Genomic DNA, 25507 nt, shown 5'->3' on the forward strand with positions numbered 1-25507 from the left:
AAGAATCTGTGGAAAGAACTGAAAACTGCTGTTCACAAATGCTCTCCATCCAACCTCGATGAGCTCGAGCTGTTTTGCAAGGAGGAATGGGAAAAATTTCAGTCTCTCGATGTGCAAAACTGATAGAGACATACCCCAAGCGACTTACAGCTGTAATCGCAGAAAAAGGTGGCGCTACAAAGTATTAACTTAAGGGGGCTGAATAATTTTGCATGCCCAATTTTTCAGTTTTTGAGTTGTTAAAAAAGTTTGAAATATCCAATAAATGTCGTTCCACTTCATGATTGTGTCCCACTTGTTGTTGATTCTTCACAAAAAAATACAGTTTTATATCTTTATGTTTGAAGCCTGAAATGTGGCAAAAGGTTGCAAAGTTCAAGGGGGCCGAATACTTTCGCAAGGCACTGTACATAGATGCATACACACATACATACATACATACATACATACATACACACACAGTTGAAGTCGGAAGTTTACATACACTTCGGCTGGAGTCATTAAAACTAGTTTTTCAAACTCTCCACAAATGTCCTGTTAACAGACTATAGTTTTGGCATGTTGGTTAGGATATCTACTTTGTGCATGACACAAGTAATTTTTCTAACAATTGTTTACATACAGATTATTTTGCTTATAATTCACTGTATCACAATTCCAGTGGGTCAGAAGTTTACATACAGTAAGTTGACTGTGCCTTTAAACAGCTTGGAAAATTCCAGAAAATTATGTCATGGCTTTAGAAGCTTCTGACAGGCTAATTGACATAATTCGAGGTGTACCTGTGGATGTATTTCAAGACCTACCTTCAAACTCAGTGCCTATTTGCTTGACATCATGGGAAAATCAAAATAAATCAGCCAAGACCTCAGAAAAACAAGTCTGGTTCATCCTTGGGAGCAATTTCCAAACGCCTGAAGGTACCACGTTCATCTGTACAAACAATAGTATGGAAGGATAAACACCATGTGACCATGCAGCTGTCATATTGCTCAGGAAGGAGACGTGTTCTGTCTCCTAGAGATCAACGTACTTTGGCGTGAAAAGTGCAAATCAATCCCAGAACAAAAGCAAAGGACCTTGTGAAGATGCTGGAGGAAACGGGTACAAAAGTGTCTATATCCACACTAAAACAAGTCCTATATCGACATAACCTGAAAGGCCACTCAGCAAGGAAGAAGCCACTGCTCCAAAACCGCCATAAAAAAGCCAGACTACGGTTTGCAACTGCACATGGGGACAAAGATTGCACTTTTTGGAGAAGTGTCCTCTGGTCTGATGAAACAAAAATAGAACTGTTTGGCCATAATGACCATCGTTATATGTTTGGAGGAAAAAGCTTGCAAACTGAAGAACACCATCCCAACCGTGAAGCACGGGCGTGGCATCATGTTGTGGGGGTGCTTTGCTGCAGGAGGGACTGGTGCACTTCACAAAATAGATGGCATCATGATGAGGAAGGAAAATTATGTGGATATATTGAAGCAACATCAAGACATCAGTCAGGAGTTAAAGCTTGGTCGCAAATGGGTCTTCCAAATGGACAATGACCCCAAGCATACTTCCAAAGTTGTGGCAAAATGGCAACAAAAGTCAAGGTATTGGAGTGCCCATCACAAAGCCCTGACCTCAATCCTATAGAAAATTTGTGGGCAAAACTGAAAAAGTGTGTGCGAGCAAGGAGGCCTACAAACCTGACTCAGTTACACCAGCTCTGTCAGGAGGAATGGGCCAAAATTCACCCAACTTTTTGTGGGAAGCTTGTGGAATGCTACCCAAAAAGTTTGACCCAATTTAAACAATTTTAAGGCAATGCTACCAAATACTAATGGAGTGTATGTAAACTTCTAACCCACTGGGAATGTGATGAAAGAAATAAAAGCTGAAATAAATAATTCTCTCAACTATTTTTCGGACATTTAACATTCTTAAAATAAAGTGGAGTTCCTAACTGACCTAAGACAGGGAATTTTTACAAGGATTAAATGTCAGGAATTGTGAAGAACTGAGTTTAAATGTATTTGGCTAAAGTGTATGTAAACTTCCGACTTCAACTGTGTGTACACAACTCTCCTTCAGTGGCCTCCAATAGCTCTTAAATACAAGTAAAACTAAATTCATGCTCTTCAACCGATCGCTGCCTGCACCTGGCCGCCCGTCCAACATCACTACTCTGGACGGTTCTGACTTAGAATATGTGACAACTACAAATACCTAGGTGTCTGGTTAGACTGTAAACTCTCCTTCCAGACTCACATCAAACATCTCCAATCCAAAGTTAAATCTAGAATTGGCTTCCTATTTCGCAACAAAGCATCCTTCACTCATGCTGCGAAACATACCCTTGTAAAATTGACCATCCTACCTATCCTCAACTTCAGCGATATCATTTACAAAATAGCCTCCAATACCCTACTCAATAAACTGGATGCAGTCTATCACAGTGCCATCCGTTCTGTCACCAAAGCCCCACATACTACCCACCACTGCAACCTGTACACTCTCGTTGGCTGGCCCTCGCTTCATACTCGTCGCCAAACCCACTGGCTCCAGGTCATCTACAAGACCCTGCTAGGTAAAGTCCCCCCTTATCTCAACTCGCTGGTCACCATAGCAGCACCCACCTGTAGCATGCGCTCCAGCAGGTATATCGCTCTGGTCACCCCCAAAACGAATTATTCCTTTGGCCGCCTCTCCTTCCAGTTCTCTGCTGCCAATGACTGGAACAAACTACAAAAATCTCTGAAACTGGAAACTCGTATCTCCCTCACTAGCTGTAAGCACCAGCTGTCAGAGCAGCTCACAGATTACTGCACCTGTACATAACCCATCTATAATTTAGCCCAAACAACTACCTGTCCCCCTACTGTATTTATTTATTTTAATCCTTTGTACCCCATTATTTCTCTCTACCATTCTTCCACTGCAAATCTACCATTCCAGTGTTTTACTTGCTATATTGTATTTACTTCGCCACCATGGCCTTTTTTGCCTTTACCTCCCTTATCTCACCTCATTTGCTCACATTGTATATAGACTTATTTTTCTACTGTATTATTGACTGTTTATTTTACTCCATGTGTAACTCTGTTGTTTGTGTCGAACTGCTTTGCTTTGTCTTGGCCATGTCGCAATTGTAAATGAGAACTTGTTCTCAACTTGCCTACCTGGTTAAATAAAGGTGAAATAAAAATATATTTTTATCTTACTCACACACTTTGTTTATTTTTTACAGTTAACCTTTGTTTAACTTGGCTAGTCAGTTAAGAACAAATTCTTATTTACAATGACTGCCTACACCGGCCAAACCCTGACAACGCTGGTGTAATTGTGCGCCACCTTATGGGACTCCCAATCATGGCTGGTTGTGATACAGCCTGGATTCGAACCAGGGTGTCTGTAGTGAGGCCTCAAGCACTGAGATGCAGTGCCTTAGTCTTGGGAGCAAATATTGCAAATTTGAAATAGTTACCGGAGTTCCTTACCACCCCACTAAATGTGTCACTTCCGAAACATAGTGAAAAAGTTACAATAAAGGGATAACCATGCTAATTTTGATTGCAAATACAATTTCTACAATTAATCTGTAATCACATTACCTATCTTTATTTTGGCAAAATAATGGCCCTAACCCATCTGTCAATCGTAGAGATAAATGGAGGACTGTTGATGGATATAACTTGTTTTAGTATAGACATTTGCCATTGAGGGCTTCCATCTTTTAAAAGGAAAGGAAAGGGGGATACCTAGTTAGTTGTACAACTGAATGCGTTCAACTGAAGTGTGTCTTCTGTATTTAACCCAACCCTTCTGAATCAGAAAGGTGCGGGGGGCTGCCATAATCAACAACCACGTCTTTGGCGCTCGGGGAACAGTGGGTTAACTGCCTTGCTCAGGGGCAGAACGACAGATTTTTACCTAATTTCATATCGGGAAGTCGATCCAGTAACCTTTTGGTTACTGGCCCAACGCTCTAACCACTATAGCAGTCAATAAGGTGGGGATTCCTATGGGTTGGGAGTGATCAATTAATGATCAGAGTGCATTGTCTTCTTCAAATTGGGTTGCCTATGCTTTGTATACCAAAGACTAAGGTAATATCCAGGAGCTGAGACCAAGATTCATACGAGGACATTGGTCCCAAGATCCAGACCCAGTGAGTTGAATCCATGGAAGAATCTCAATTGAATGCTCCTCGCATCTCTCCTCGCCTCCTTCTCAAAACCATTTGAGGTCAGGGGAGAGAACCTCTGGCTTTCTCATCCAATGGGTTTTGAGGAGGAGGCGAGGAAAAACCCGAGAAGTAAGCAATTGAGATTCCCCATGACAAGTTAAAGACCACATTTATGTGTTCCATGGGTCTATTGTTATTTTACTGCTGCTCTTGAATTATTTCTTACTATTTTTAGGTATTTACTTAACTGCATTGTTGTTTCACAGCTTGTAATTAAGCATTTCACTGTAAGGTCTACACCGGTTGTATTTGGCACATGTGAAAAATACAATTTTATTTGATTTTGATATCTAGTTTGTTGCACAAATGTGTGGTGGTTAACTGCCTTGCTCAAGGGCAAAATTGCAGATTTTTCCACCTTGCCGTCTTGGGGATTTGAACAAGCAACCTTTCGAATACTGTCCCACCGGTTAGAGCCCTCCTGCTGGCTATTCATCTCAGTGCATTACACTGAAGTGTCCACTACCCACATGGTGGTTTCCTGTAGCTCAGTTGATAGAGCATGGCTCATGCAACTTTATAATAGAGATAGCGGAGTCAATCACCACCTTCCGGAGACACCTGAAACCCCACCTCTTCAAGGAATACCTAGGATAGGATAAAGCAATCCTTCTCACCCCCCCCCCCCCTTAAATGATTTAGATGCACTATTGTAAAGTGGCTGTTCCACTGATGTCAGAAGGTGAATTCACCAATTTGTAAGTCGCTCTGGATAAGAGCGTCTGCTAAATGACTTAAATGTAATGTAAATGTATATCCTCAATGCTGCTGCCTGTGCGGTCACAGACCATTATGGCACAGATACAAAGATGAGACCGCTAGATATCTCTATGGTGTCGGTTGTGACCGTTTCGGGCGTGGACAATTTTTTGACTTTAAAGAATCCCCATAGCTAAACATCTTTGCTTTGGACATGTGTACATCCAAGCAAACATATATTTTAGTCCCAAAACCTTACTTTACATATAGATATTTGGTAGTGACACAAAAATGCATGATGATTTACCAACTTGCTCACTCATTTTCTCCAAATTGTTTGCAAACAGACAATTTACCATGTGGCCATGCTGGAGACGGGAGCAATCCCGTCACCTGGTGATATTTGTAGGGGTTAAGTCACATTCATTCTACAGTATTTTAAAGGTGCAATATGCAGAAATCGCTCCTCCATTTCCTGGTTGCTGAAATTCTAATAGTTTGCCTAATTTCAGTTTACACGACAAAACAAGCAGTCATTGTGTAGGGATCATTGTATCATCTAAACTGCTGTGACATTCAGTGTATTTTCCGTATCCAAAAATATTGTCATTTCAGCTGTTTGAATCTCGTGTACAAAACCAAAAGTAAAAGACGCAAAAACTAAACTTAAGAACGGAAAGCATAGAAATATTGCACGTACAGTATCTACCGCTTCTTAGACTTGCTTTCAATGAGAATGACAAATCTAGAACTCACATTTCCATGTGAATTTGTTCAATCAAAAATCACACTTGGAAACCATGTTCTGTATATATTTGGCATGACGTTGATAGGAGAATATTCTAACACTCCAAAAACGGGACACAGGAATATTCCTGCAACGTTCCAATGAAATGTGTCGTCTAGAACATTAATATTGAATATCCTGAGAACATGGTTCTGGGTAAGTTATGTTGAACATTAAGTCAATGGTCTCTTTGAAACAGTCCTTGCACATCACTGGAACATTCCTATGAAAACATAACCTAATGAGACAATTAAGGGAGCGTTCTGTAAAGTTGTGGGAACATTTGATGTTAGCTGGGTGTCTCTCTTTCACGAGGATCAGAGTGAGGAGAGCTTGTTGGTCTAGCACGGTGGTGTGAGCGTCTGCAGCTCTCTGAAGTCCCTCTTTGAAGCTTTCAGTTGCTGACCGATATGTTTCAGCCGGGTTTCTCACTCGCTCTCTTTGTCTATCTATCCATCAATCGCTCTCTTCTGTCTTTCTCCATTTTTGTATTCTAATTTCTTTGGTACCCCCTTTTATCCACTCTATATCTCCCTCTTTCTCCTGCCTCTCTCTTTCGATGACTCTACTCTCTATCCAAGGGCAACAGAATAGTTTTCCCAGTGTAAGCCTCCTAGACATACACATGTTAACGGTTGCATGTTTGTCAGCATTAAGGATCTGTCCCTCTCCTCAAGCCAACCCCATTAGCCATTGATGCTATACAGTACATTATAAACAACCGTGTAGCCCTGGTGCGTGTCTGCCCTGCGACTCTGAAGTGAAACGTCTCGTGCATGGAGGGTGAGTAAATGCGCTGGCAGGGCTCCGCCTCCCCCTTCCCCCTCAAACCCTCCTCAGGCCGGGGGGCTCACTGACACATTAACGCCACAAGGCGAGCAGAGTAGCAGACGTAACCACCTCGCACGACTTGGTTAAGGAGAGGGAGGGAGAGCAAGAGAGAGGGAGGGAGAGCAAGAGAGAGGGAGGGAGAGCAAGAGAGAGGGAGGGAGAGCAAGAGAGAGGGAGGGAGAGCAAGAGAGGGAGGGAGAGCAAGAGAGAGGGAGGGAGGGAGAGCAAGAGAGGGAGAGAGAGCGAGAGAGAGAGCGAGACTACTACAACTCTTAACCTCTTTCCTTGACTGAGAGTGCATTTGAGTTAACCGGACCACCACGTATGATGAAGGATCACTGCTCGCCTCTTCACGCCTCCCCACCCGGACATCCCGGGACCCCCATACGGCATGGCCACACTGCCCTGGGACCCCCACCATGCTCTGTGTCGGACATGGAGCCGCTGCGTCCTGAGTTTGTATCTGCTGTGTGTCTGTTGACAGACGAGTCGTACCAGAAGCTGGCCATGGAGACGATGGAGGAGCTGGACTGGTGTCTTGACCAGCTGGAGACCATCCAGACCTACCGTTCCGTCAGTGACATGGCTTCCAACAAGGTAAAACTGAGCTGAACTGTTGTTTATATGACCGTGACGCAACCACAACACAACTTTAACATAACCACAACATGACCGTAATGCAGCAACAACACAAATGCAACACCTCACCACTGTAATGTAACCACAACACAACTGCAACTCAACATGACCATAATGCAACAACAACCACACAAACGTACTATAACACAACCTGAAACGAACCACTTAAGTGCATTGAGACTATTGCTGTGATGATATTTTGTTGTATGATCTGGTTAGTAGCTCGTCGGCATGATAGTACACAGAAACTAGATGTGGATTGAGATAATATTGGACTTATGTTAAGGCTGCTTGGTGTCTTTTGAGTCTTTACTGTGCAATATGAAGAATGCTTTGATTAACTTTGGGGTTGTTCCACGAAATGAGTCCCTTTTTGTATCCCTTTGATATTTTAAGTAGAAATTGTGCACCAATATTTTTTATTTTTAACGCCTGTTGTATTAAATGAAGTGCCCTTTTAATATAGACCACATATACAATTCTATAAATCAGATTTTTATATGACCTCTGTGCACCCTCTGTGGACTTCTAGGACTTCTTAACTTCTTAACCTCAAAATTCCTCAAATTTTCACCGTCATTGTAAAGCCCTAGTTATTTTCTTGCTTTGACAAAATAATTTCTGGAGATTGTTTATTTCATGTGATTAGTGATTGATTTTAATTAAGGAATAAATTTAAAAAACCTACCCCTCATTTTAAGGTAAACCCTGTTATGTGAACTGATCTCATTTTAATATAGTGAAAGTATTCCTTTTTTTTATTCTAAAGAAACATTGAACATCTAATAGTTAAATCAGTGGATAGATTGGTATTCAGATAGGCTGTAAAGCAGGTGAGCGAGCTGGTTCCACAATTTTTGGCAATTTTCTGGTATTTTGTGGTGGAAAACTCAGCGGTTCAGGCATAACACGTTGATTCTGTTACTCATAGATAGACAGGCTAGAAATGTTTTAAACATTTTTATTTTGTTTGTGAAGATTGCATTCAAATGCCCCACCCTGGTGAACACAAGCTTCCATTCCTCCTGTCACAAGGGGATCCATGGCTGATTTTAAGATGAAATCGTCAACTTTATTTTGCACGTTTGATACTTACTATAGTCATTTTTTTATTTAACCTCTTGTGATGGGAGAATTAGTGTTTTATTAAGATGAACATGTGCTCTTTATGACAATGTAAAAATTAGGAGAATTAAAACATGTTTATTTCTCACCAAGTTACACTATCCGAAGGGGACTCATTTCGTGGAACGACCCATTGACGTACTTGCCAAGTGGTTAGCATCCTGCGGTTGTGTGTGTGTGTGTCAACGGCTACTGCTGTTTCATGGCTCTGCTATAAAATGCACAAACAGTGGAGAGTTTGCATAGAGGACCATAGACTACTGTTCTCGCTGAATAAGACGCCTATCTGAATAACAATCTATCCATTTGTTGTCTTTTCTGTGTAAGACTGTGATATTAATGAATTAGATACACAATATGAATAATAGTCACCATCGTGCCTGATAGGTCTTTTTGTCTGACGTCATCGTGTCTGAGAGAGCTCATATTAGCCAGACCTTATTCAATGGCTCAAGCAGTTTTCGGAAACATGACCAAAACCTGACGTTTCTTGCTATAACTCTGGTTTTATAACGGTTTTAGATGAACTATTATGAAGTCAGTCTAATTTGACACATGCAGGCTAGGCTAGGCTAGCTGATACTTTTGGTTGCAACGTTGGTTAGCCATATGGCACTTTTACTAATGAATAATGATCATGAATTTGATTTATGTGGTGATTTTTATTTTATTTTTATGTTCTCAACACTCTTACGAGGGGAACCTCACCTCCACTCTTTTCTACAATGAGCCTACAGTAAAATAATGTATAACTGCACAGTAGACCGTATGGTGACCAAAATACGCTAAGGATTCAGCCTGGGAGGTCACCCTTCTCAGTTCCCCTGTCCTACACAGTGACATTACAGTGGAGTTGCGGTCAAAAGGAAGCGCCAACCCTAACCGTGTTGACCGGTGACCATGACATGCGTTTCCTGTCTCTTTTCCTGACCACCACACAGCCTCCTCTTCACCCTTTCCCCAGGACACCAGACTACAATGGCCCCTAAGGTCGAGGCCTCCCTTTATTGTTATCAACGTCACAGGGACTCAACACAATGAGTCCGGAGACCCTGAACACAAGCAAGTACAACATTCAGTACTCAGCGTTCAGACAGGGTACTGGAGCCATTGTTGACCATGAGTCATAGGCCTCTAAGATGGATGGTTGACGGTTAACCCAAGTCCAGTGTGTTGGGAATAGGACTGGGGAGTGGAGGCTAGAAGGTCGCAGGTTCAAATCCCCGGTCAGATGCAGTGGCGTGTGAGGCACGTGGCATTTATTGATCTATAATATTGAGAATGGTGCAAAATCCCCAAATGCTGCTCACGGTATGCGTTTCCACTTTGCGAAGTGGGAAATCTCATAGCATGAACCAGAGCTGGAGGGCAAACAGTACTTGTTCTCTTTAAAATAGAGGACTATTCCATTGGTTGGTCCTAACCCTGGTCCACTGAGTGGAGGCTTTTTTTTCAGACCAGCATAAGGAGCAATGTGCAGGCCTACATCCCCAACGAAGGAATGGTCCCAGCGAATCCAATGTTTTCGGGGTGGAACTAATTAACCCTATAATGGGTATTTCCCCAGGGGGAGGTTTCCAAGGAGAGGTTTCCACGGGTGTATCCCGGGCTTGGACCACACACACACTGTTCTGTTAGGCCACTCCAAAGTTCCAATGACCTCAGAGGAGCGAGCTGCTATAGCTGCTGTTCTAGCACCACTGTCATTAAGTTCCTCACACGTCCATACTGACGTTAGCTCTGGGCCTTAGACAAACACAGCCATCTGAATCCAGTTAGCGAGAGCGGCTTTACGGGCTAGCGTGCTAGCCTAACATTGAGTGCTAGTAGGAAACTTTAACTCACATGTGGTCATTACACTTTAAAGTGCTGCAGTCTTTAGACCAGAGTGACGGAATTATTGAAACAGATGTGGAAGTTTTGGGGTCAGTGGCTTGAGGGAGGGTAATGCTTTTTAAATGACTGTTTGATAATAATAGTGTTTGACTAGTAGTTGTACTAATGAGATGAGACTTATTTTTCTAGAGTTGCAGGTCCTTTAACTTTTTTATGCCTGCACAGAAATTGGCTTTGTATCTACAAACTGCTTTTCAGACCACAAAGATATATCCAAAATAACCTGCAAATGTTTCTATTAAATGATGGCCTTGATTTTTATAAGATTTTCTTACTAGACACAATTTCCCACAAGCCCTGCGGGAAACGTGTGTGTGTGTGTGTGTGTGTGTAACTATACTTGTGGGGACCAGAAAATTTGACCAACTTGGGACATTTTTCTCCAAGGTAAAATGCTAATTCTAGGGGGTTTAGGGTTAAGGTTAGAATTAGGTTTAGGAACTCGGGATAGTTTTAGGGTTAGGAGCTAGGATTATGTTTAAGGTTAGGTTTTTGGGTTAATGTTAGGGGTAGGGTTAGGGAAAAATTGAATTTTGAATGAAACTGAATTCTGTGTCCCCATAAGGTTAGTTATACAATTTGTGTGTGTGCGTGTGTGTGTGTGTCCGTGACCACTACAGCTGTTTACCCTGCAAACATTCCAAACTAGGACACAGGGACTGGCACAGGTTCGAGTCATATTAGGCTTTGTCTGCTTGAGTCAGAATTGCACTATGCGAGCGTTGCAATCTGCTGTATCTCTTTGCTTTAAATCAACCAAGGCCAAACCGCCAATCTAGTTTCATTGTGCCAACATTGCAAATCTGCTCAGAGAGGAGGACAAGGAAATCGACCTCCACTGCTTTATCTTTGATTTAAACAGGGACGTCACATTGTGATTTAAATACATGTTTCAAGTGTGCCCTGGGTGGGACCTTGCGAAATAGACACAAATGTAATCTTTCACTTTCCTCCCCAAATAGTTTACGGTGCAGTGCGTCAGTGTGATTGCCTGGTATTTTGTAATGAGGGACTTTGCCTACATTACAGGTCAGTGCCAGGGGCATTGTCAAGAGGCTCTTACCAGTAAATTGCCACAGTAACTTTAGTCAGAAGGAGGAAGCTGGTGGGGAAGGAAGGGAGGGTGGCGACAGGCACGGAGCTACATTATGATAGAGGAGGAGTTGTTTAGCCTAGTCTCTGTGTGGGCCAGTCAACCAGCCAGCCAATCAGTCATGTTTTATTGTTTTACGTTTCCTGACTGTCGCCAGAAGAGAGTAGACTTGAATACAGAGAGGAAGCAGACCCAGAGAGCGAGAGAAAGAGCGACACGCTAACATATTTGAGAGAAGTTTTAAAACAAGTTTTTGAACGTTTATATTTATATATTTTATTTTATTTACGTGTGGCATTGCCTTTGCAATAATGGGGCTATGCTGCTCTGAGACGAACAAGAAAACGTTTGGGATGCTTACAATTTGGAAACAGGTGAGTTTGTACACTACTTGTTTTGCTAGAGTGAGTATCTACTCTCTTGTCTAAGGGAAATGGATTTACATAAAAACATGTTTTTATCTGAATGTCGGGACTTAGTCAGATTGTATGGGTTTGGATCATACACTTGCTCTGTCATTGTAATTTATTTACAAAAAACGTTCACTTCACTTGAACATTTTACTGCATTGGGCTAAATCCGGGTCAGAGTTATTCTTGGTAGTCTAAAACAAATCTACTTTGAAACAAAAGTTTTCCGCTTACACACATGGTTATGGGCTTAAAAAGAAGACACTTGTACCATGTCAGGTATAGAGTTGAAATGTACTACATTTTGAGTTTACATCAAAATATTACACTTACACTATACATCACAGAAGACTGAAATAACAAAACTGTTTGACATAGAAACACTGGATTTTCATTGGGTTTAAAAAAATATATATATAATCTGATATGCTGTTTCAGACTTGAAAAAACTAGTTCACCAGTTAACGATAATACAGTATAATAATGTATTGGATTTTTTTCTATAGCGCTTTTGCACGCGCTCAAAACGCTTTAGCCTACACTATAAGTGGGAACCTCACCTCCTCCACTATCCATGTGTATTCATCCACACAATATAATTTATGGTTTTGTGGGTCGGATAGTGGTTATCTGAATACAGAATGCAGTGACATTATCCACCAAGGAGCCTGTTGAAAGCGCCTTTTGACATCTTTCATAGCCTGCGGTGGCGCTCATTTTATCACTACCTACTTTGAATATGTTCATTTCAACATTGTAAACACTTAACACTTCAATACTCGGAGCTCATTCGCCACACAAATGTACACTCGCTTTCGAAAGCGCCAAATAACAACCTGTTGTCACAAGTGTGTTCCCCAAGTCTGACATAACTGCGTGAGTAACGGCGCGCGTTGGGTAATGTGTCCTACCCGAACACACTCATGTTTCCGTCATCCTGCATTAACGCATGGTTTGCGGATGTTGTATGACTACCATACCGTACTGGCGTATGCTAGCCTACTGAACGTCGGTATGACTACCATGTGGTGCTGGCATAGCTCGGTATGACTAGCGGGGAAACACAGAAGACAGTCTATGACTCATATGAGTCCATTTACAGAGGTCACGATTCAGTACTGTTACGCCTTCAGTAAGAATATATTACAAATACGCTTGGACAGAATACCCGTATTGGATTTGGACATTTCCAGTTTAGGAAGTTATGTTTTTTTTAGGGGGGGGGGGGGTTATAAGACCGTCTCTAGCAGTTGGGTTTGTAGAGTTGAGTGCAGCCAAAGCTTTGAAAGACGGACGGCTTCTTTATTCTTGCATTTTCAAAGTTGTGTTCCGGTTGCAATCAATGGGAAATAACAGACCGGTCTGCCATATGACAGCCATTCACTGCTAGAGAGGGTGCGATTTAATGGTTCACTGAAAAAGCACCTGTTTGAAACGAGTATTGGCTAGAAAGGACAAAACAAATCCAAGTGATTCTGTAAATTAGCTGCAGGATATTTAAATGGCTATTTCTCAGATTACCATATTACAACGCATACATTTTTATATTTGGATCAAGATAAAAATACAAATTGACAAGTAAAGTCGAAAATATAGATGAATAGGATACCTTTGATTTCATGCATCAGTTTTCAAGAGTGGGCAGTGGATGTATGAGTTATATTAATGTTTTTTGCTAAATTAAATGAAAGTCTTAAATATAAAACAAGTAAAATATTAATTTAGTGAAAAAGGAAAAGCAAGCCCATTTGAAATTAAGTAGTGCCATTGAAATAACCTTCAAATACTGCCCCATTGCAATAAGACATACAGAGGCAGCATCATTGAGATAAGACACACAGGGGCAGCATCATTGAGATAAGACACACAGGGGCAGCATCATTGCAATAAGACACATGTATACAGACACAGACATACACATTGAGATGAAGTAGTGGCCAGAGTCAGGACGATGCACACCTTCCTTCACTCAGCTGAGTAATGCGCAGCAGTGTGTGTGTGTGTGTGTGTGTGTGTGTGTGTGTGTGCGCGCGCGCGTTTGGAGGAGAGACCTCCGTGAGAGCGTCTATGCAGTACACGTGACTCTGTTGCCATGGCGTGATCTACGTGTTGATGTCTGCAGTGGTTTGTGTTGATGTGCATGTTGCTGGCAGGGACAGAGGGAGAGAGAGAGGGGTCTGAGGGAGAGAGAAAGAGGAGAGCGAGAGGGGGGCGACATCTGGCATTGGCGGGAGACTAAGCTGAGAGAGAGAGAGAGAGAGGCTTCCTCCACTGGCCTTTCAGCCAGCCAGTTCCAGCCAGTCACCGGGGATCCCTAGCCACCGTTGGAACCCCCTTCCCCCTCTTTCTTCCCTCGTTCAAGCCACTTAGCCTCTCTGATTCTCCTTTTAGTCTCATCAGATGGATGGATGGATGGATGGATGGATATAGCACTGGAATCCCCTCCGCAACCCGCCTCCATTGGCTACCTCTGGGATGCATAGAGATATGATAGCAATGCAATAGGACTGGGATCTCCTCTTTGAGAACCATTTGTCTTCCATTGGCTGTATAGACATAGATAGAGATACCGTGGTTAAAGGGAGGCACCTACAGTACCTAAGAGATAGTTTCTACATATGTAGCTACAAGCTTCCTATCTACTGACCTACTTATATATTGCTGTTCAGGGGAATACCGTCTACTGCTGAAGGAAATACAGTCGCTATCCAACTAGCTGCTGTGACTGGGGAAGATATCACTGGGAGATTCCAGAAATGAGGGAGAGCACTCGGCGGGGGTCTAGGTGCTCGTCTTGGTGGGGGTTATCGTTGATCTGTCATCTGTGACTCTGCGAAGAACCACCAAAGAGGCTGAAAGACCAAGATAGAAGAGATGGAGACATGGCTGTTGGTTGTTGAGGAAAGAAAGCCTTGGTTTTGCCTATTCAGACAGGGCTTCTGTTGAGGACAGCCAGGGGTGACAGCTATAGAACAGCTACAGGATATACAGCTACAGTACTGCACCATGCCTGAAGCCAACACCATGCTCTGTGTCTCCTGGGGGTACATCAAGGTATGTGGGGGGACTGGGGGTAAATGTGTGTTCGTGGGGAGAGACGGGTTGTATACTTGTAGCACGTTCTAGTATTTATTTGAATATTGCATCAGATTGATTGGGTACTGCAGCCCATGATCTCCACTGAATCCATCTCACAACATAGATGTTATGCATTAGCTTCTAAACAGAATAAGTGTGTGTGTGCGGGTAAATGTTTGGTTGAAAAGCTATTGCAGAAATTTGGTTGATTCTGACCCTATGCTGTACATATTAATCCAGAAATCTTTGATTTGTTTACTAAATATCTCAAAACAGGGCACTCAAATAGTGTATACTGTATAAAGATACGCAAAGTCCTTATATGGTATCAAACAAACAAGCCTATTCCCTTGGGCTCCAATAGTGGGCTCCAATTAGTGGTGTGCAGGTCAGCTGTTTGTTCGCCTGCACCCGCCCACAATTGCTAATAACCCATCCGCAATCACCCGACTATGTGATAAAGGGGAAATCTGAGGACTGCATCCGACCCTAATCCGCAAATATACAGTAGCAAATGCCCTGTAGGCTACAGACAGAGATGGAGGAACAATAATTTTTTTTGAGAGGTTGCAGGATTTTTTTGTTGTTGCCTTAATTAGATATGTTTCTGCTTAGAATTTCCGACATTTTGGTAAGCTATTTGTTAGTCAACTTGCCTGTAATTAATTCTCTTCTGTCATTATATGTTGCCCAAGAAGACTAAATTAACCATTGCTCACCAGAATGTCATAAATGAATGCTTCAATCTAGTTGACATAGGTAAAGGTTCTCTCTGTCATCTCTGCTTCTTTTGCGGAGGAAAGAAGTTTAGGGACTGGGGGAAAAGTGCAATAGGTCTGTAAGGAAAGAGAAAGCTGTGATAACAATCCAACATGTTTATAATAAGATTTCAGTTCAGCTATGTTATGTGGTTGAAATACTATCAGCTTTTATGATGTTGATAAAGGTAGCACTGCTACAGGCGGTCCCTAGGTGCGCATTCACATTCTCTCAAGATGCTGAAAGAAATAATAATTATTTTGTTCCCGAGTCAAAATATACATTAAGCAAGAAATGCTTAATTCTGCAGGAGTTAATATTAAGACTGTGACAAGTTATAGACCTACAGTCAGTTTCCAGATTTCAGTTTCCATTTAACCCATCTGAACACTAAGCTTCAGTTTCTCTTGACGTGCCATAGGCCTATTTGAAATCCCTGTCGTGTGAATGTCGAATTTGTATAGCGCCTCACAATCAACACACATGGTCACTGCTATCTTCCTCTTTTGCCACTTCACTAAATCTTTCCCAAAAATTACTTTTCTGTCCGTCCCTTCAATTTATTTTCAACTCTCCATTTCACAGCTTTTTTTCTTAGTGAGGCAGAAAAAGTTTTGTCTATTGTTTCCAAAAGGGTTTGGCGTGTAGGCTATTTAGCACGTGTAATGTTAGGCCCTAAAGCTTAGGTGTACGCGCTAATGCCAGAGAGCCTACAAATGAGGAAAAAACGATGTAGCCTATAGATCTAAATTGCCACAAGAATGATACATTTATCGACTTTTATTTCATGTATTGTTTCAACCCGACCGCCACCCACCCGCCCTTTATCCACACAATATTTCATGACCCTAAACCCACCTGCACCGAGGGGGAATGTGGTTTGAGTCAACCTGCTCATCACTACTTAACGTCAATGGAAAGTCCCTGGAAACAAGTTATACCACTACCCCAGGGAAGCCATTTCCTGTTGGTCTCCATGCAGTGTATCTAGTAAAGTGTTGTGTAATTTTGTATTTCCCCAGTTCAATGTCTTGTTGGTCTCCATGCAGTGTACCTAACACAGTGTTGTGTCATTTTCTGTTACTGCAATTCAACACAAAACTGTCTAACCACTAGGCAGGGTAGCCTAGTGGTTAGAGCGTTGGACTAGTAACCGAAAGGTTGCAAGTTCATATCCCCAAGCTGACAAGGTACAAATCTGTCGTTCTGCCCCTGAACAGGCAGTTTACCCACTGTACCTAGGCCGTCATTGAAAATAAGAATCTGACTTGCCTAGTAAAATAAAGGTAAAAATATGCTTCCTACTGCTAATTGGCAACAGGAAATGGCTGACCTGAGGTAAACTTTTATCCAAAGCAACTTAGTACGTTCTACATATGGGTGGTCCCCGGGAATCAAACCCATTATCCTGGCATCGCAAGCACCATGCTCTACCAAGTGAGCTAAATTGTCTATCTAATGGTGACCTAACATGGTGTTGTCATTTTGTGTCTCCCCAGTTCAAGAGGATGTTGAACCGGGAGCTGACCCACCTGTCAGAGATGAGTCGCTCCGGCAACCAGGTGTCAGAGTTCATCTCCAACACCTTCCTTGGTAAGTCAAGTCATACACGCCTCCATGCAAAACATACACACACACTCACAAACAAACAAAATAACTAATCTCATGTATTGCCTCTCGCTGTGCTAATGGACTATACCTTTGCCTGAATGGTGATGTTTTAGCTATTATTGGTTTTTACACAAAGATAAACAAATCATAATAATATAGTAATCACAAATGATTAAGCAGGAGGAGAAAAGAGGTTGAGGGTCAGAGAGAATGAGAAGCTGCGGAGTACCAACGTTGGGGTTGCGATAGTTTCAAACCAGTCTCATCTGGTCTGCTGGAGTGCTCCCTCTGCCTCGCTGCAGAGAGGGGGAGAAAATGAAAAGCGATTCTACTCTTCCCTGGGAACTTCGTTCTGCAGAGCGAGGGAGAGAAAACGAGAGTGCGTTTGTTACCTGTATATGGTGTTGCCTCATCTCTCTCTCATTATATATATATATATATATATATATATAAAAAATATATAACTGTGACACGTTCCATGGCTCTTTGCCAATTAGCCAGCTCACACCACCACCTTCTCCGCCAACACGGAGAAAACTGCTACTCTGAGAGAACTGCGCAGTGCACCGACTCGTAAACAAGCCTCCATCTTTCTCTTCACGGATGAAAAAGCAGAGGGAGATGGTGTAGAAGGGAGGAAATTTGATAAGCTATAAAGACACCGCGATGCTAAGGTTGATAGAATAAAGCGAAGCGGGTTGGAGAAATGAGGGCGGAAGTGAGAGAGAATGGATAGTGATTTAAGGTTCGTGTTCTGCATTGCGGCTAGTACCTGTCAGGTCGAGGCAAATCATCTTCCTACGCCTCATAGAGAATAGAGCTGAGGCAATGTGTGGAAAAACACACGGTTAGCCGCAGATACACTCGGTCAGCGGCACACACCCCGTGGCGCTAACATGTAGCGCCTCGAGGGAGGTCGCTTCAGCTCCACTGCAACAAGCCATCCCCCAAACACTTCTCCTTATTAATACAACAAAGCAGCAGCCAACATTGCTATGCGTTGTTATGGTTTGACAACAAACTTTTATTGATCTGCAAACACTATTAATAATCTCCACTGAGAATTGATGCCTCATTGAATATTATGGAATTTCGCTCTTTCTATGAATATATTTTAAATGTTACGCCATTGTTTTTCATTGGCATGTTTTTGCAAAATATTTGTTTTTAACATGTTATTTATATGGCTTTATGTGTTCCCTCTACATTTGAATATTGAAATAGTGTATAATGCTCAATGTCATTTGGCTCTTTCCTGGTGAATTTTAACTGGAGGAGACGGAAGAAGGCAAAAGAGAAAAAGAGAAGGGCTTGATTGTTTGGAAGATTGAGAGAGTAGTTGAATGACTATCAGTAGATAGGAAGACTGAGTGGTCAGAGAACCTGTTCAGACCAGTTACTCCTATACATGTCTGACTGAATGATTGTCCACTCCAAGTCAATATAGCCTCATTTTCCAATGCGGTGTAATTACCATTTTACCATGTCAATTAATTTTATGTACTGCAAAAGAAAACAGAGTCGTGTCAAAATGTACATTCTGTATGTATTGCTTTGTGATTGAAATGACCACAAGTGTTGTTTTGTGAGTCTGTCTTTCCGACTCAGTGTTTTCATTCTATGGTGCAGTAGTTTTAACCCTTTTTCTTTTCTCTCTCTCTATGCCTCTTTCTCCATCCCTCTTTCTCCATCCCTTTCTCCATCCCTCTTTCTCCATCCCTCTTTCCCCATCCCTCTTTCCCCATCCAGACAAGCAGAATGAGTTGGAGTTGCCGTGCCCTATGGCCAAGACCAGGGAGAGGAAGAAGAGAACCCACCACCAGACCCAGCAGGGGGGTCAGACTCCGAGTCAAGGGACGATGACCCAGATCAGTGGGGTCAGGAAGGTCAGCCAAACCCCCGTGCTCCAAGGCTGCAGCGTCAGCCGCTTCGGGGTCAAAACAGACCAGGAGGACCTGCTGTCTAAGGTATTGGGGAAGTCTCTACTTTATAGGGGTATACTACAAAGCCAGCAAACTTTGATAAACAACCAGAAAAAAAATGTTTAGCTAAATATTGTTGAGTCAACTATAGACCATGGCCATTTAAAGCTTATCTTAGAAGAAAAAAAAGTCAAAGTACTTTTTCTGAATATTTAGGCAAGTTAGCTGGCTAACTCATTGATCCTGCTTTGTGGTATACCCCTCCGGGGTTGGGGTAAATTCAGGTTTAAGACAGGGTGACAGGTAGCTTATAAAGTAGATGTCCCCAAACCTAAGGTGCACATATTCTGCACAAGGACACCGATGGAAGCGTCAAACAAACGGCACTTTCTGATTGTTGAATTTTAAATTCCAATCCAAATATCTGGATATTTAATTTGTCTTCGCATTGTGACTGCACCTTCCGGCCAACTGTCTGCAAGAGCGTACCCTGACAATGTCTCTCTCTTTCTCAGGACCTTGAGGACATCAACAAGTGGGGTCTGAACATCTTCAGGGTGGCCGAGCACTCCCACAACCGCCCGCTCACATGCACCATGTACACCATCTTCCAGGTCAGTGCTCTTCCTCATTCTCCTCTTCCTCCTCTTTCGTTCCTGTCAGATTGCTGTGTTTTCCCTGACTGAGGTGCCTTGCAGACACACACACACACACACACACACACACAGGGTGAGTCACCAAAACACAGCCTAAAGTAGTGTACATCAGCATGTTCTCGCATGTTCTCAATAATGTGTCCTCATCTTCTGGGTAAGTAACTGAATGATTACTTATGCTACTGTAGTAAGAACTAGTCTAGTCACATGGATAAGTGGACATTAACACACAGTGCCAGCCAAGTCAAGCAATTCATTTTTCTTAGCAGCTTTTGCATTGTGATTGACGCAGTCATTGCAATTTAAACAAGACATACTCAATGGTAAAAACCAAAGTCATTTTAATTTGAAGAAAAATGTAAAAAGTTCATCTGAGTGTTTATGGGTTGTTGGGTTACATTTCTCCTTTTAGTTAATGAGTGGCGGTGTGGCGTCGTGTGTTTGTGTGTGTCCCGTGCGGGAGCCGAGACCCAATGAAGACATTATGGGTCCCATTTATTCCCATCAAGCTAACGGTGTTGCGTTTCTTTGTGCGTCCCGTGCAGGAGCGAGACTTGATGAAGACGTTCAAGATCCCCGCGGACACATTCGTGACCTTCATGTTGACCCTGGAAGCGCACTACCACGCCGACGTAGAATACCACAACAGCCTCCACGCTGCAGACGTGGCCCAGTCCACACACATCCTGCTCGCCACACCCGCTCTGGACGTAAGTCACCTGACCCAGCTCCACTTAATACACACCGCTTTTTGTCTTCTTGCTTCGCGTTGAATATTCTGAGGAGTGACTAGCAACACTGTCATGTAGCAAACCCCTAAGTCAGGGCTCTCCAGCCATGTTCCTGGAGAGCGACCCTCCTCAAAAGGTTTTCGTGTCAACCCTAGTTGTAACCTGATTTCGCCTTATCAACCAGCTAGTTATTCAAACCAGGTGTGCTAGTTTAGGTTTGGAGCGACAACCTACAGGACGGTAGCTCTCCAGGAACAGGGTTGGAGAGCCCTGCCCCGAGTAATTATAAATCATGTATACCAGCAAGTGTTATCAGTAAACACACATGAATAATGTCACCCCACTCCACCTAAATATGTCACCGCCACCCCACCTCGTTATGTCAGAATGAGTTATTACCTGATGAATGTGTGTTACCAATTTTTACTGCAGTGAAACCTTCACTCTCAATGTTGAGAACTCATCAAATCTTTCCTGTCCAATCACAGGCCGTCTTCACAGATCTGGAGATCTTGGCGGCCATCTTTGCGGCAGCCATCCATGATGTGGACCATCCTGGGGTCTCCAACCAGTTCCTCATTAACACCAGTGAGTACTTTCTCCATCAAAATCTTAACAACAGTGCCCAATTCATCATCTCTGCTGCTTTGGTACACTTTATCTTATCGTTTATTGGCATATTTGAAGATACAAGTAAAATATTCAAGTTTGAAATGCATTGTCACAAAAACCACATAAGAAAATGCTTTTGGCATTTTGCTTCTAATCAGTCCGCCTCTCTTGCCCACCCTCTGTCCGTCCAGACTCCGAGCTGGCCCTGATGTATAATGACGAGTCGGTCCTGGAGAACCACCACCTGGCCGTGGGCTTCAAGCTGCTGCAGGAGGACAACTGTGACATCTTTCAGAACCTGACCAAAAAACAACGCCAGTCTCTCAGGAGAATGGTCATAGACATGGTGAGAGAATGCCCCGGTTCTGACCAAAGGTGTTTGTTGCCGATGTCCCATTCCTATGAGTCGCCGACCGTGCGTCGGTCGGTCCGACGGTCCATCTTTCTATCCCTGTCTCAATTCCATGTACTATATATTGTACTATATCCTATATTGCTGAAGCATAAACATGTCTAAATCACTAATGACGACCTTGCTCACTCGCTCTCTCCCTCCAGGTACTGGCCACTGACATGTCCAAACACATGAGCCTGCTGGCTGACCTGAAGACCATGGTGGAGACCAAGAAGGTGACCAGCTCTGGAGTGCTGCTGCTAGACAACTACACAGACAAGATACAGGTAGGAGCTCACACTCGTATGCACAAGAACACATGCAGTAAAACACTCACACAGGCACATAGGCATGCATACCGGTGCACATACAGGCATGTAGGTACACGCACGCGCACACACACACACAAACTCACACAATCCTCTCTCCGTCCCATCTTTTCCAGGTGATGCGTAACATGGTTCATTGTGCAGACCTGAGCAATCCGACCAAGTCCCTGGACCTGTACCGCCAGTGGACCGACCGCATCATGAACGAGTTCTCCCACCAGGGAGACCGGGAGAGGGAGAGAGGCATCGAGATCAGCCCCATGTGTGATAAGCATACGGCTTCTGTGGAGAAGAGCCAGGTAGGTTACTAATACATGTACACATATACAGGTATGTCCACACACAGTACACTACCCACACTGCTCGCATACTCACGTGTATACACATCTTACACGTTTCCTTGTACATACTGTTTGCATACACACACTCTCTCGATCCCTCTCTACTGCTGTTAATACAGTATTCGTACACACTATTCTATCCTGAAATCTTACACCCTTCTCTCTCTTCTCCCGCTCTCTCCAGGTGGGCTTCATAGACTACATCGTCCACCCTCTGTGGGAGACGTGGGCTGACCTGGTGCACCCTGACGCCCAGGATATCCTGGATACCCTGGAAGACAACAGGAACTGGTACCAGAGCATGATCCCCCAGAGCCCCTCTCCCCCCTTCTGCACTGGAGACGGAGAGCTAGAGGGTGGAGAAGGAGGTCACAAGTTCCAGTTTGAGCTGACGCTAGATGACGGTCAGGATGAGGATGGACAGATAGGAAGGGAGGAGGGCGAGAGGGGGACAGAAGGGGGACGGTCGCCAATGGACCAGGGTGGACTAGAGATGGAGATACATGGGGCTTCCCCCACATAACAAGCCTTGACCGTGATCTTTATAAAAGCACCAGTTTTAGGCTGTGTTTGGCATCTTGTTTTATTGCAGTGGAGGAATCCTGCAATCTGGCTCTTTGAAGCTGCTCTGCTTGTGCGCGAGGGCCTGACTGACTTAGGGCCCCTGCAGAAGAGGGTGGGGGACCACTACACTTGTTTTGGGAACCCTCAGAAAGCAGATTATGATGAGTTGAAGAGCGTGATTGCCTTGAAGGAGTGCTGTTGAGCTGCTGTGTGGCAGAAGTACCATATCTTAGTCCTTAGCCAGATACTACAATCTTTGCTCTGACAAATAAGATGAAGCTCATTTACGCTAAGAGACTATGGTGTTCAATTGGGACAAGATGAGAGACACTTGCACTTCAGAATGATTGTTGTTCTTCGTGACTGTTTTCGGGTATATGTTTTGTTTTGTGACGGGATTGGATGGAATGTTGCCGGGTAGCGTTCAAAGATCCAACTAGTGGTCCACAGGTATTTGTAACGGGATTGGATGGGATCTTGCCGGGTAGCATTCAAAGTTCCAACTAGTGGTCCACAGGTATTTGTAACACGTGTCAAGACTTTTGTGTGCCTTTTTTTATGACCGTGTCTTTTGTATGTCATTTTATAATTTATTTAACAGTTTTAAGTCGTTATTATAAAATGTTTTTTCTACACACAACTCATCTTAATTGTCTCTCGAATGAGAGGAAAATACTTCCGGTCTTCCTTATGTCTTCTCAGCAATAGTGTATTCCCAATTTGTGCTTTGTGGACTTTCCAAAATCGTCGGACTTCCCAGCACAAGTTGCACTTTTTTCGCAAGGGTTGAGAGCTCGAACAGTGTTTAAACTAAAGAATTGGGTTATTCTTTCAACACCAAACTCATAGCACTAGGCGCTCAATGTATTGCGTCACGTGTTAGCTCACAAATCTCAAGTCAATGTTAACAAACGCCACATAAGTTCGATGTTTGCAACAGCTTTGCTGCGAATCTGCTCCTTTTTATTTTACTTATTTGCCTACCGTAAAAGCAATTATCTCCATCATTCAAATTTTCCCAGTGGGAAAAACCAATGAAAGTCCATGTAAACTGTCCTAACCAATAAGCTCCAAAGATGTCCTGATAAAAGCACTTTAACAGCCAGATGGAACTCAGTCCAACAGAGGTGTTGTGCCACATCTGATTAGCACTTAATTAAATAGCAAAATAAAATCTAATTTATTTCTGCGTATCTCCCTTCCAAGAATGGAAGTCCAGTAAATGGGGTCTCCTAATCTAATTCATGCACAGTATTAAAGACAATTATGGCCAATCAAATGAACCATTGAGTGGTTTCTTTCCAAAGACAGAAAGAAAAATCCCACGTCACATGATATTTTGAAGCCCTAACCTTGTGACGGTCAACCAATGTCAAAAAACAAACCTCCATACAACAATATTTGACAATCAGCTGATGTTATACTTTTGGTTGCCAGGTCCCTCTTGAGGTGACCACTGCCAACAACACATCTCTCGAGGTTTGGCAGGAATCGCAGAGCAACAAACATAATGAAACTAAACCAAAAACAAATAGCATCTTTCTACAAGTTGATTCTATGTTAATTTAATGTCACCTAAAAGGTCCCCTGTAGGAAGTGGAGATACTGAAGTGTAATGTTAAAAAAATAATTAAATCCATGATTTCTGTCCAGCACTTTGACGAGCTGGACAGCTCAGCACCTAGTTGCTCTTCTGTCAACAATACATCTAAATGGTACTGCCATGGAATCTTCAACACTCAGCTTCTACAGTGTGGGGAGATCTGCATAACATCACTAGATGACAATACTTCCCGTGTGTGTGTGTGTGTGTGTGTGTGTGTGTGTGTGTGTGTGTGTGTGTGTGTGTGTGTGTGTGTGTGTGTGTGTGTGGATAACTTAGCTGCACAATCTCCTCGTCCATGCACCTAGTCCTATGTCGATCCATGAACTGTTTGAAACAGTGTATTTATGACTTTGATCTGTAAGTAGAATCCTATTCACAAAAAGTATGTTTGGTATAATTTATATGCACTACCTGTCAAAACAAGTGAAATATTTGTTATAATGTATAATACTCAAGTTTTTGCAGATTTCCAGAGAGCATTCTTAAACATCTGTGTTACTTGGCAGACAACTGAGGTGGTTGGCAGAAACGTAATTCCTCGGTTTCTATTGTTTTCCTGTTATCTGGAGCCATATGAAGGCTGCATTGAACCTATATGATGTATGGTGACGGGTCATTGTACAGCTAGCTGTATGTTTATTGAAATATTACATTGTTTAAGATGTACCCATATTTCCCATGTGTTTCTCAGAAGTCTCACACAGTGCATGGTAAGGTATTGTATATTGTGTTCAACACATGTTTTTTATGAAATTATTAAAATGAGCATGAATTTACTCTATGCATTGTTTCATGTCTTACCTTTCTGTAATTCTAGTGTCATATAGGATGTCAGTCCACTTTAGTTTTAAAGGAACAACATATAGGAAATTCAAATTAAGTATACTGTGGTAATAGCCTCTAGTCCAGCCTTTTTCAAACCTCTCCTCAGGGACCCCCAAACGTTTCACAATTTTGTTGTAGCCCTGAACTAGCGCACCTGATTCAAGTAGTCAAGGGCTTGATGATTAGTTGATAAGTTGAATCAGGTGTGATAGTTCTGGAACAGTTCAAATACATAGAACGTCTAGAGGTCCTGAGGAGAGGTTTGAAAAAGGCTGCTCTAGTCTACTCAAAAGCCTCTGGTTGCATTCCAAAAATATCACAATGTATCCTTCCTTCCTCCCATCCTTGACATAATCACTGATCTG

General features: G+C 42.8%; 1 protein-coding gene across 2 annotated transcripts in view; it reads left to right on the forward strand.

Annotated features, from left to right (window-relative positions):
- Positions 1-25098, forward strand: part of LOC135516909 (3',5'-cyclic-AMP phosphodiesterase 4B-like) — a 123393-nt gene extending 98295 nt beyond the window's left edge. The window contains exons 8-17 of one of the 2 annotated variants that reach the window (XM_064940980.1): positions 7036-7148; positions 17051-17144; positions 18912-19129; positions 19600-19698; positions 20286-20450; positions 20960-21059; positions 21275-21429; positions 21642-21764; positions 21923-22105; positions 22332-25098. In XM_064940980.1, coding sequence (XP_064797052.1) covers positions 7036-7148; positions 17051-17144; positions 18912-19129; positions 19600-19698; positions 20286-20450; positions 20960-21059; positions 21275-21429; positions 21642-21764; positions 21923-22105; positions 22332-22670 — 1589 coding nt within the window. In that variant the 3' untranslated portion in view covers positions 22671-25098. Of the gene's footprint in view, positions 1-7035; positions 7149-13875; positions 14769-17050; positions 17145-18911; positions 19130-19599; positions 19699-20285; positions 20451-20959; positions 21060-21274; positions 21430-21641; positions 21765-21922; positions 22106-22331 lie in introns of those variants that run through there. The other variant, XM_064940988.1, reaches the window with a different exon arrangement.
- The last annotated feature ends 409 nt before the right edge of the window (positions 25099-25507 follow it).

Source organism: Oncorhynchus masou, chromosome 3 (genome assembly GCF_036934945.1).
Source record: "Oncorhynchus masou masou isolate Uvic2021 chromosome 3, UVic_Omas_1.1, whole genome shotgun sequence".
Taxonomy (NCBI): domain Eukaryota; kingdom Metazoa; phylum Chordata; class Actinopteri; order Salmoniformes; family Salmonidae; genus Oncorhynchus; species Oncorhynchus masou.